Source organism: Rhopalosiphum padi, chromosome 2, assembly GCF_020882245.1.
Source record: "Rhopalosiphum padi isolate XX-2018 chromosome 2, ASM2088224v1, whole genome shotgun sequence".
NCBI classification, from domain to species: Eukaryota; Metazoa; Arthropoda; class Insecta; order Hemiptera; family Aphididae; genus Rhopalosiphum; species Rhopalosiphum padi.
Genome location: NC_083598.1, coordinates 18,145,979 through 18,159,961, shown reverse-complemented (window position 1 = coordinate 18,159,961; position 13,983 = coordinate 18,145,979). Strand labels below are relative to the sequence as shown.

General features: G+C 29.3%; 1 protein-coding gene across 2 annotated transcripts in view; it reads left to right on the top strand.

The window, feature by feature from the left end:
- Positions 1-13,983, top strand: part of LOC132921914 (heterogeneous nuclear ribonucleoprotein C-like 3) — a 119,826-nt gene that overhangs the window by 88,907 nt on the left and 16,936 nt on the right. For both annotated transcript variants that reach the window (XM_060985156.1, XM_060985155.1), the window contains one exon: positions 6,838-6,855. In XM_060985156.1, coding sequence (XP_060841139.1) covers positions 6,838-6,855 — 18 coding nt within the window. The remainder of the gene's footprint in view (positions 1-6,837; positions 6,856-13,983) is intronic.

Sequence of the window (13,983 nt, the reverse complement as noted above, 5' to 3'; positions counted from 1 at the left end):
TTTAATTTCAAAATAAATTTATTCAAATTCCGACTTTTGAGAATTTTTAAATATTCTTTAAACCTATATTTTAGAATTCTTAAGATTTTTTTGTATTACTTAATGAGTGTTCTACGGCGATAGAAACTTCTATTTTTCAAATGGGAATACTCCTTTATTATTGTAAATTATTTGAAAGAATATTTATATGAACATTAAAAATTCAAATGATTAGTATGCAGTTATTAAATTGTTTTATTAACGGTATTAGTCCTTGAAAATCGTTCACAAAAATGTATAATATTGGATACGATATAGTATTTATTATACTTGAATAATTTTAACAAATTACGATTGTTAATAGAATTATATTAATTACTATTGTTTTCAACTAGTAACACAAAGTAGCAATGATGTATGGTCTTCAAAAATATTTAAAATTAAATTTTGATGTTTATGGTATACCTGAAACAGGTATAGTCGCAAACTACGTAATATTAAATCGTTATGCTCTTGTCTACGTTTTATTAATTTTATACTTCATAATTTTTTTATTATAACTCATAAACCATAAACATAATATATTAAATATATGTATTATGAAAATTCACTTAACTAATATTATGTTTATAGTATGCAATTTGTTTTATATAATTATATATTTTACATCAGACAATCAGACATTTTTCTAACGACGTGATACCAAATTTAGTGTCGAACACAAAATCTTATTCTATAGTATTAGTTATTTATAACTCATGGACTGTGGAAATAAATTTATATCTGAATTAACTACATTCACATAGTAGGAATACATTTAACTTCCAGATATTTATTGTGTTTAACTGGGGTTTGGAAAAGTCAACCAACGAATTAACCAGGAACTTAACCCTGAAAAGTAATTTTTTATATAAACATAATATATGATTATTTTATATAAGTAAGAACTATAGGTTAATTATACATACTGATTTAGTATTTGGCGATTTAAAATTGTATAATTTATTTTTTAAGCACGCCCATCTATATTTCAATCACTCGTTTATTTTTGTCTGCAAGAAAAATTATTATCTTTCGACAATTACTAGTATATATACTTTATAAAAAAATACAACATTCTATATATTTTTTGTTATTGAAATATTATATTAAATGAAAATTTAATTTCTCGGGTCATCGTAGAAACATGATGCTATCAATGACAAAAGTTATAATAGACTTTTCGTCCCTTGGAAATTGTCAGTGATAATAACTTTTGCCGTAGCTAATCAATTTAATAACTATAGATATTGAAACGTTTTAATGAAGAGTACCTCTCTTTTGACATAAACATATCCACAGTAAACTTATGGTTTAAAACAGTTACATTATTAGTTTAATAGATTAATTACCTATATTTTAATAATTATTTTTATACTTAACTAAATATTATAAAATATTTTATTGAACTTTAAGGTTAGGTATTTAGAAATGTTACTATTACTATAGAATTCATAACATATAATTTCGGTGTATAGTGTCGTTATTGTTATATGTTTTTGGCATTGTTCAATTTTATTACTTTATCAACAGTGAATGTTATTGTTGCAAATACCTTTTTCTAGACCCTTTCTTAAAATATTACAAAATAATAATCGCGTCGTGGCGTCACAACACTGAAAAATAAAAATAAAAACATGGCTTTTTTTGTACCCGAAAAAGATACTCTTATATAATTTGGCGGTCAGATAACTTCTAGTGAAAAAACCCCGTTCATTCGTTGATGGCTCTACAGTGTATTCAATTTCAGATAAAGTCCAATTGTATTAAAAAAAATAAAATAAAATAAAGAGGGTTTGGTGTCGTTACATGGGGTAATTACTACGCGGGTATTGTGTGGGTATATTGCGTTTTTAGCAAAGCAGAATTCCATAGGTAAATAATGTAGCAAAGATAAAACCAACCTCCAAAATGAAATAAAAAAATCAGGTTTTTTGAGGGCAACTGTGATTTCCCACGAGACCATGTGCCGTGGGATTTTTAATTCATTCATCGTCCTTCTTTTTTTTGTTCTAGTCTGAAAGACTGGAACTCTAAAAAAAAAAAAAAAAAAGCACCACTGACTACGGAAACCGAGGTGGATAACTGAATTTTATTCCAAGTGAGAATTTTCTGGAATATTATATTTTATAGCCAGTATGCGGCGGTGTAGGACTTAAATTTAAATTATGCGATTACTAGAATAATGTAGGTAGAAATTATTAACAAATGCGTAGGTACTAACTATATATAATAAATTAATAAGCAATACAGACAACTGCTGAAAGCACGCAGAAACCGTGTAAAATGTTGTTTTTATTATTATTATTTTGAAATCTATTTTAGGAACTCTTATAAGCTCATTTGAAACTTGCTCGTCAAAATTAACAGTTGTCGTTAAAAGGTCATTTGTGCGATGGTAAGCCAAACACATTAATAAACTATCTATACAGACTATAGAAGAAACGCATTATTAAAATATTTCGAATAAATGAGCCGAAAAATCCATCGATTGTTTTTGATTGAATAACTAAATACAGTGTATGATAATATTTTTTTTTTAAAACTGTAATATAAACACGAATTCACGACATCTCTATTTTTAATACATATATAATTATTATATTAACCATCATTTGATGATCTGTTAAACTTATAACTTTATACCCGTTCACAACCTTTTTTTTAGTTCTGTAATATAAACATAGATTTTGTAATTTCCAGTTAATAAGATTACATATTAATACATTGTCGATTAAAATAATTTAAAATATTTCCTAATCATATGTGTTATAAATAAATTATACATTTACAATTTACATATTATATTTACTTTTATAGTATAATATATAGAGTTATGTAAATATTTGTTTCGTTTATCTGAATCATTAATATTATAAATATAAATATGATCAATTTTTTGACATTATTTATTGAAATTTTAAAAATTTAATACGTTTAATTTAAGAATATAAATGTGTTTAAGTATATTTGCTCTCGTGTTATTTGTGTTAATTTTTGATATTAAAATGTTAAAGATCCATAGTAAATTAATATATATATATATATATATATATATATATTGATATTTCAATGGATATATTAAGTGAATAAATATTTATTAATATTTAACACAAAATTGCATTTATATTATCCATAATATTTATCACAGAAATTAAAATAATTCATAGTTTCATTAATAAAATAATGAAATAATTGAAATATGAAATAATATGAGTAATACATTTATAAAAATAATTTAAAAGTCATAATCGATAATACAAATTAAAGTTAAAATACAATGTCATAATACATTATTCTAAAATAATAATAATAAATAATTTAAAACCATGATAAACGTCTACACACACATGTGACAAATCTAACGTTCACTTATCATAGAAACTATTTGATTAATAATGTATAGTACCAACTTATATGTTTTTATAAATACATTAATATTATTTATTTATTTAAACCAAAAATTGTACAGTTATTACTATTTCATATTTATTTTAATTGACAAAAATGTATAAATATTTTGACGATTGCACAATGGTCCTCGGCGTATCATACTATTCATACTTTTCTATAACCGATATTATATTAATTTAATGTGTTCATAATGTATTTCGTGTTACCGCTAAAATACAAATATTGGAATGAACGCTGAACACTGACGAACCGTTACTTTTACGTCTATTGTAATTTCGCCAAATAGAGAATACACAGACCTATATTTAATACGTATAATTTTTGCTTCAAATGTTGTACAAGTCCTTTATTAGTTTTAAACATTAACCGAAATCAGATTCGAAAGAGACCTTTTAACATTTGTACCGAATATAACCACACTATTAACATTCTAGCTACTATTAAATTATCAACGGTCTACAATAATGGACGATGTAAGATATTTTTTTCCTCGTTATATATTTTCATAGCATTCTGAAATAAAAAGAATAATTACTATGTATTATTAGTGTGATATAGCGTGACAATAACATATTTAAAGTATTTAGCAAAATGTATGTGTACTCATCAAACACAAGTTTTGCAAACGTTTATATCGTTCAAAATGTTACATTCTTACCGTTTTCTATTTATATTGATATTATGTATATTATCATCAATTATGCTGATTCTCTTAGTCATCATTTCATCATAGTTAAGACAATATACGTTTCCTTTAATTTTCACAGACTATTTTAATATTCCATTGTTTTTTTTCGTAACAAAGAAATTTCATTATCCAGCAATTCACATAAATATATATTTTTCCGCCTTTGAATATTTTATATATATTATTCCACACTCGCATATTTCCTTAATACTCTTTTATCTACTGCATAGCCTTTACCATGCCCTAGTTTCATTTCAAACTCATATACAATTTTAAAAACCATTTCCCTTTACTCATAATTTATTCTTGCCACGTTCACCGTCGAATCGATTGCTCCCATCAATTATATCGTTTGAATTACGCGTTTGCTTTTATTGCGACTCTATGCATTTCATATAGCGATACAGGTATAAGCGTTTAAAACGCCATATTCCCTTTATTATAATTATGTTCCTATATAGATTATTTTCACGTTTTTCGCATAAGGTTTCCGACAACATAATTTTTTCGTGCCAAAGGAAAAATGGGATATCGATGAAAAAAATGTCTCGACTTTCGAGTTATTTTTATAAAATACGACAAAGAAATTTATAATAGTAATAAAAAAAAAATTACCGCTCGTACCGTAGGTAGATAATATTATATATATATATATATATTATATACAATATATACACACCTTTGAAACGATAAACGACACTCGTTAATTTCTATTACAGCCCCCCACGGCTCCACGGTGATGGCGATACCAGATGTGTACATACACAGTCACCAACCCCCCCCCCAACCATTCAAAACGAAGGGTTGTGTTCATTAAAACGTTGAGGAATATTTTGACGCCTTATCTGCCTTAAGCAGGTCTATCCTTTCTTGTTGACAAAACTTGCCGCTACGACGACAACACCGAAACCGAGACACCTCGCACCTTGCACAGCCACGGCTGCGTGCCTATATACGTACAGTAAATACGGAAAATATACCGTCGAGACCCTATAATATAATAACTCGTGAGTGCAAGGAGTCGGTGGTTGGGAGAGAAGTAAAACCGCGTGGAAAGGATATAGGGGCAAGGGTTTTTGGAGTCACGCACAGGTGGTTTTACCCGTTCAAACATCACTAGCGCCCATACTTACGACTTCGACACTCGACTCGTGTCTTAGTCGTCTTCAGAAACGATGCTTTTTGTGCCCGCAACGCCCGGCCTTATATACCTACAACACATAATGCATTATTGTCGTACCACTCGACCATCGCCGCATTGTAGATAATTAACGCAAACATGCTTAGGCAAAGAGTATCGTCAAACATACCGTGGCGTTTCTAACAACAACAACAACAATAATAATACGACCCGGGATGTCGACATCTACAGCTGTATCGTCCATAAAATATTCGATTTCGTTTTTTGTACTGCGATCCAGTAAACAGAATTTTGAGCATTAGCGCGTGAACCGAAATAACAAAAGTGTTGGGGGTGGGTAGGAAGAAGTGTCTTAAATATGGTTTGACAAATGTATTACGTTGCACCCACTTTTCAATTTCAGACCCGAAGCGTGTCGGTACAACATGCAATATTTTCATTGCCACGGTCTTCATACACACTTTTAGGGGCTAGTCACGTACACGTTTCGCACAATACGTTGTGGTAAGACGTGCCGGGTAGCTCGTAGAAAACCGGGAATTCACAAGACAATAAATATTTTTTTTTTTAATGGAAAACCCCGAAGCTTACGCTCTAATACTGTCACCGCGTTCAATTTTTATATATAAAAAAAAAACCCAAAACTAAGACCGACTCTCTTGAAGCTGGCAGCTTCGTGATAAAGAAAAGTGAACTAACGATAAGTCATATGACATCTCGTCATAAAGCGATAACTTTGAATTGACACTGAGAAATTTTAACAACAAAATTATATGCTTATAATATAATTCATCAATTAATACGCATAAGCTATGTACAATGTACATAATATTATAGCATTACACGTTGTATTATATATAAATCAAAAACCGGCAAACTGTGACGTACAGATATCTAATAATTAAAACAGGAACTATTCCATAATTATTACATAATATTTTATAAATGTATAAATCTTAAATGTGTGAATAATAATCAGTCCTCCAATTATGTCTATTACTTTCTGTTTTTCCAACCGCATTGTATATTTTATATTATATAGTGAGGTATTGAGTATCCATTAAAATCGATGTTAGTCGATATTATATTCTGTTATTTTTCATACAATGCCGCGGTGGTCGAACATATGATACTTCTCTCTCGTATTAAAATACGAGTATATTATGTCTAATACGTGTACGTTAAAATGTTCAATACTTCACGAACTATACGGATATTGTATCAACTGTAAGCGCGTATTATTACAGGCTAGGGTAGGCACTTGGTGTAGATACTTAATCCCCGATGGACTATCTTTTCACGCTGCTTAATTTACTGCGATTACGATTATTCCCTCGAGTGTAGAGCTATTGTTTAAAATGTATCATCTCCCATCATGTTTAATAACGTCTAGCTCCTATATTATATGTAATGTAATTCAAACATGTTTTTCATGTTATTAACATTATATATATTGTATATTATTATATTTTACACAACATTATAATACACCCATAAACCTTTAGTATAATATATATTGTTCATAAACTGATTGTATTTATTTTGTTTTTACGTTATTGTTTTTTTTTTGTTTCAGGGAATATTATTACAACAGGTAGGATATATATTTTTATATTATATTTAAAAAAAAAAACTAAATTATAACTTCAGTGTGTATAGCTGTTTGAAAGAAATCGATTACCTCGTCGTGTCAGCTTTCCCGTACCAAAACTACGGCTCAGATGATGATATAAAATTGAAGTTTAAGTAAAAATAAAAATAATAAAGTGAGAAACCGAATATAAGTTTCAGTGAATTTAAATAGTAACTCTGTTAGGGGTCGTTTTTTTCGAAAACCCGTTTAAAATACTCCGGAGGCAACTTTTTATCATGCCGAAAATAATAATAATTCTTGCACAACCAACTTTTTTCCTCTCATATTACGTCTTGTCGCATGAAGAAAATCAATTTTTGACGAGACTCGTTTGCCATTCAGGAGAATGAAAAGATTTTCGTCTCATAATGAAGATCATAAATTGAAATCTAAAATTGTATGCAATAAAAAATAATTTCATTATAATAACATCGAAGGTGGACACCGAGAGTCATAATAATAATAAATATTTTGCGAGAATTTTCATTCTTACATAAATGATAAAAAAAAAACATTTTGTCCTCGTTTTAAGATTTTTCAAAGATGTGTTGCACTTTTAGTATAAATAAAAATATATTTTAATGTCTATAACGGTTCACCGCAATATGCTAAACGCAATATTAGTATTATTACTACAATATTACTATTTTTATATCAGTGTAATGATATAAACGTCAATTTTGATGATAAAGCATACTTCTGCAAGTTTGTTTATCGACGAAACGCAGAGAAAAAAAAATATAAAAATAATAATAACAAATACTTTAGGTACCTAATGTTGAGATGAAAAATTGGCAATAAGTCGTTTGATTGCTGTCACACAAGTGCAGTGTGTACATATTACTACAACTCGTACCGTGATGTTTAATAATGTATATTATGTATGTGTATATATTATATTATATATATATATACGTTTGTATGTAGAGATGGGGTCGGTACGGCTGTCAGCATAAAAGTCGACCAAGAAAAACTTTTGAATATTTATGAGTTTCTCTCTTTCGTTCGATGATGGATGACGACGAGGGTATGCATCTACGACATTATTCTAACCGCGTGGTATTATTATACGCTACGGTTACGGCAAAAGTCGCGGTTGGCGAGCGATGTGGATCCGTATTAATAGATATTCGTCTGCAATTAGACTAGGAATTCGATTTTGCGGTGTCTTGAACGTGAACAAAGCGACGACAGCCCAGTACGCCGTGCGGTGTTTTTAATTCGTTTTAGACGTAATATCGTAATATTTCGAAAATGTTTTCAATTCGAAACTTCCTAGTTTCAATGACGAACGGATGACGAGAGAGCGGTATACCACAGAAATATGCAGCGCGACCTGTGGACGAGAGAGGATGCAGAGAGAAAGGGAAGGCGATCTAAGAACAATGCGGTCGTTAAGAGTGTGAAACGAACGTAGGAGTCTGTAAATATGCAAAAGGTGAACGAAACTGTATACGTTGAATTTTCATCAGCATTTCTCACGTGAAAAACCGTTGTGGCGGTAATGGCGAGGACGCAAAGAGTGAATTATGCGGTGCACGAGAACACAGCTATTTCGAGGCGCAACAGAAGAAATAAAAAATAACTAAATAAATAATAAAAATCTATTATTCAAAACAGACAATCCGAAAACGCTCTTTTCCGTTTGGAGTGCTGACGAGACATTATTTAAACCTAATTGAATTCAAGACGTTCGCCTTTGTACCACTACGACCCTAATGGATCGAAGCTGATACGCTTCGATCAACGAGGGTGGTTTCGGAAAAAGGTGTCGTTTTTCATTTTTTATTTTTATTTTTTTTTGTTTTGGCCCGTACACACACAACTTCAACGCGGTAGTGGAGCCGTCAAACGTTAAGTGATATACGTCTATAAAAATGTATTTGCTTCTCAAAATTATAAATATAAATAAAATATATTATATGCATACCTTATAGTTATACACAAAGAATATTTTATCTGAAGAATGCAAATCATATAATATTATGCTAATCCTTTATGTTTTAGTTTATTAGTTTAAAACGAGATCGAAAAGTATGTCTATTTATTTGCACTTATTAAAAATAACTGTTTCTAATATTGAATAACTTCAACTTTGTATTAAACAGTTTACAACAACACGAGTACACACGCCTTAACTGTATTTTTTTTTAAATGACAATGCACGTATGCGATATCATAGAATGTATTAGAAAGTATAATTGATAAAATTTACTACCTACGAGTGTATTTTTAGATTTTTTAACAACAATTTAATGATATGTTACTGAAAACAATTTTGAAGGTTATTATTTTTTTTAATTTTTAAAATTTGAGGTATCTATATATTATTTATAACATTTTTTGCACGTATTTAGGTGATAGAAATGTTATTATCAAATTAAAATATCATTAATACTGACGATTGAAAAAGGGATAGTGTCCCATCCGGTCATGATTTTCAACAATAATCGAATTCAATTTTTAGTATGTTTGAAAAAATAAGTTTTATACTATAAACTAAACATAAATTTATATCAAACAGTTTTATTTTTATCGTAAACTTGTCTAAACAAGTAATTAAAAAAAAAAAAACAATTTCAAGTTTATTAAACCTAAGTTCAACGTATTAAATAATCAAATTAGCTATAGTGTAGTGTACCAATACGTCACAATGTAAAATAATTCAATAAAATATAATATTGTGTTAGTTAAATATATAAATAGGCAATATTTAAATAATCGGTAAGGTAGACACTTACAATAATTTTAAAGTTTGAGTGCAATATTATCTAATCACGTAAACACGATCGAATTAAAAATTGTATATAGTAACAACTATTTACGCATAAAATTTATGTTCCAAAATAATTGATTATTAGTCTTATTTATACTGATGGAAATATAGTGTATACCGATTTTCGAACAGGGATTTTGAAGTGTTTGAAAATTATAGGATTTCTTATTGGCATTTAACTTGGAACAAGATTGGTTAGTGAGTTTTAGAGCCCGAAACATGTTTTTTCTGTGCTAAATATATAACAGTCATCCTATAAACCATTAATTAGTCTAGACATTTCTTTAAACGAAGTTTCGTGTCTTACTCGGTGTGAATACATTTTAGCAATATATGCCATCGTAACTAATTGGTAATTTCGTTTACCGTCTTAAAATATTTAAAGCATTAAACGTAAAATCACTAAGGTACCTAAATGTGTTTCTTTAATTTTCAATTTAAGGCTTCGATATATTATATTATAATTCCTAACCAAATGTTATTTAAAAATAAAACCAATAAAGATTAAAATTAATTTACAAGAAAGATTTTTATAATATTATTCAATTTAAAAATTTAAATTAAAATTAGATTATATTATAATTATTAAGTTGTAATATTATTTTATTTTTATTTAACTTAAAAGTGCCTCTTTAGAATTATTAAAATATTTTATAAAATAAATCTATTGGAAAAACATTATTTTATATGTTTATTGGTGTTCTTGGTTTCATCCTTTAAGTTGGCTTATTACTTGTATTATGTAGTTTCTTATTGTAACTTGTAAGGAATGTTTGTGATTAAGAAATTTGAGTGGAAACTCGTAATGTCGTATCACACGTAAAAAAAAATATCTGTATCTGACAGTATCTGTAAAAACACCTGAACATTATAAAATGGGCCTCAATTGTGTTAGTTTTAACATTTGATGTAGGTACTATTATTATACATTATATATATTAATATTTTATAAATACCTATCTTTTCATACTATCATATTAATTACATTTTCGCTATCAATAAAAGTTTTTTTATGCGTTTTTTTTTGAATCATAGTCATAGGTGGTTACTACAATATGTATAATATATTCACACGTCACTTTTCACATCAACTCTACGCGTGTATGTGGTCGTGAGTGTAGTTTGCGCCCGATCAGTGGCGGCAACGGTGGCGGCGTCGACAGCAAAACTTGTGCGATAAAAGTTTAACTCGGAAACAAGCGGAAGCAGGTGGGAGGGATATGGCGGATTCGACGACAATGGTATAGCGGTCGCGACTACATTATGGCAAAATTTCACCCCCTCCACATCCCTTACCAATCCACCGTCCCGGCTAGCTATTATGTTACATTAGTTACGGACTGTCGAGCCAGATAAACGACGTTCGTTAGCGTACCTACCGCGCCCCTTGCAGCCTCACACCCACGGACACACTACGTGCGGTATGTACACATGAGTATATGTTACTATACATATAGGTATTTGTACTGTACAGGCGTGTGTAGGTGTGTGTGTGTGTGTGTGTACTTGTCTTCTTCCGCCGGCGCCACCACCCCTGATACTGCAGAAGCCACGGACCGTTTCAAATTCGTCAGTAAATTTACTCTCTAAAACTCGTGTAACTTTCGTAATTATTAACGACTACACGCTGCATCGGTGCATGTACAAGACGATAATAGGTTTTGTTCAAAAGCCTGTGTGGATCGAGGAGCGGCCACGTATATTATGCGTCGATAGGTAAAGCGGAAAAATGAATTTTAATAACGAACGATCATAATACAAAATATAATATACACAGTGGTGCATCGTGCATAATACTTAAATAGTTGCTCTTGCGTAGTTGTGTATACAGAGTGGACAACTAGTGGTTTTTTTTGATTTCTCGTGACTTAGCTTTATTGTGGTATTTGTTTTTTAATCAAAAAATAGTTTAATTCACACACATTTTTAACGATGTATGAATCAATTGTCCGTTTTATGCCGCACCCATCACTTAATCTAAATTATATTCTAAAAACGCACAGATAAATTATGAAAATATATCTTTTTATTGAAACTTTTAAATTAAATTGCTTGAAATAAGTACGGATAGTTTATAATAACGGTTGCCGTTATCAAAAATAATTAAATAACATACATAATCGGCGTGATACAAATAAATAAATGATTTTTTTCATTACAATAATTTACTCTTACTTATTCCAAATCAAAATAATAAAAACATATATAATATTATAAATATAGATTAAGAAAATAACTATAATAAGTATTTTGCGAATATTATATGTATATATATATAATACTAGCTAAACCCTGTGCACTTTGTTGGCCGTAAAAAATTGATCCGTGTTAAATTTGTTTACCTATAATGATAACATTTAGCGTGAGGATCAATAACTATATTGATTTTGTGTATAGATGATATTTACGACATATTAACTGTACATAACTGTACCGCCCAGCGTGCGTTGTATTTTTTCAATCGATAAACGATTTTTTATGATTCGTTAAAAATAACCGCACAGCCCTAAACATAATAAAGAGATAATATTGAGGTCATTAATCGGGGTAAAAACTATCCTATCATGTGATATAGAGACCAAATCATATACGTTGATCATAATTTATCATCAAAATCGATTGAGTAGTTTCGGTGTGAATCGTGGACATATCCTTCGTACACTAAATTTGTATATTTAAAAATATATGTATACGATTTTTTTAACAGTAAACTTAACTTGAAAAGTATTTGAAAATATTTTGTTTCTGTTAAGTATGAAATTAATTAAAAAATTTTATGAAACGATAACTTAAAAAATATTAATTTATTTTCAATAACGTTGTTTAGGAATAACTTATAAGCTAATTAAAATAAATATTTTCCAAAAAATATAATACTTTTTTTTGAAAAAATGAGCATTTCCTGATAAAACAACCACACTGCGTTGTATGTAATATGTGTATATACATATGTGAAATGGACAAGATCGTATCTAAAATATACAGACTTTTGTCTATCTATTGAAAAATGTATATGTACAACGTACATGACATATTATATAATATTGTAGTGAAAAAAAAAGTATGTATAATAAAACATATTATATCAGCTCGATAGCTCCACTTTAATTTCCAGACAATATATTATTATATCACATAAGTTATAATATATATATATATATTACACATATGTGAACAAAGCGCGAGATAGGAATGGAATTTCTGGAGGAATTTGGTTGTAGCCAAAAAGGCGCGGGGTGGTAATGAACCGTATAAGAATTTATTGAAAATTTTGGATGGTTATATATTATGTTGTACGATATCTAAAGGGGTCCACCGTAATGCGCGTGCCATATTATTATACGTACACTACATACATTTTATGTGTCTACGCCGAACGACGAGTAATAGTCGAATGTATGGCAAACGACTGAACAAGTATGAAATTTTTGAAATATTATGCGAACATGTTTATGCGATTATTACGGGGTCGTCAAACCGTGTACATCTACGCAATTTATCGCGTTTACATTGAAATCATGACGTAGCGCCCTCGTAAAGACATGAGTTGTGCATTAATGATAACATGCACACTGCGCACATATTCACATTTATAATATTATTGTTTTGCTCATTATTTTCATTTAACGTATGAAGGTTTGTACGAAACGTTTCGTGGGTCCGGTCCGTCGTGAAAATTTTGAAAGTCGTATTAAAATTTATAGGTAGGTTTTAATAACATATAATTTGCAAATTTTGCTTTCTATTACACTCTTGAGACTACAACAATCTTTTTTTTTTTGTGAAACCCTTCAAAAACATATTGTATAAATTATATTATATTAATACTTATGTCTTATATATTTAGCCATACTTTCTATTAAATAAAAAATCAAATATTTATCTTAAAACTAAATAAATTCTATACAAAACATTTTTAATGCCTTTTAGTTTTACGACATCCAAATGTGGAGTGCTGCTGAACCATCAAACTTACAAAAAATTCAAGCATTCCAATCACTTACGCCCCCTCCGATGACAGGCGTACACATTCCTACGTTTCTAATGACACTACACTCTGATTTACAAATAGGCACCATATCCAAAACTGCATTCATCTACAATCTATAAATACGAATCCCGCTTAGCTAACCATACAAACCTCTTCATCATAGATCTTAACTCAAATAATAGTCCCGGAAACTAATTAGAATATAAGCCGTGCGAATACCTCATAAATCCAAATTAAACCCAAAGTAATATCAAACAAAAAAAATATCACTATTTCAAGTTTTAGCTTCTTTTTATCGACTAATTTATGATAACATACACTA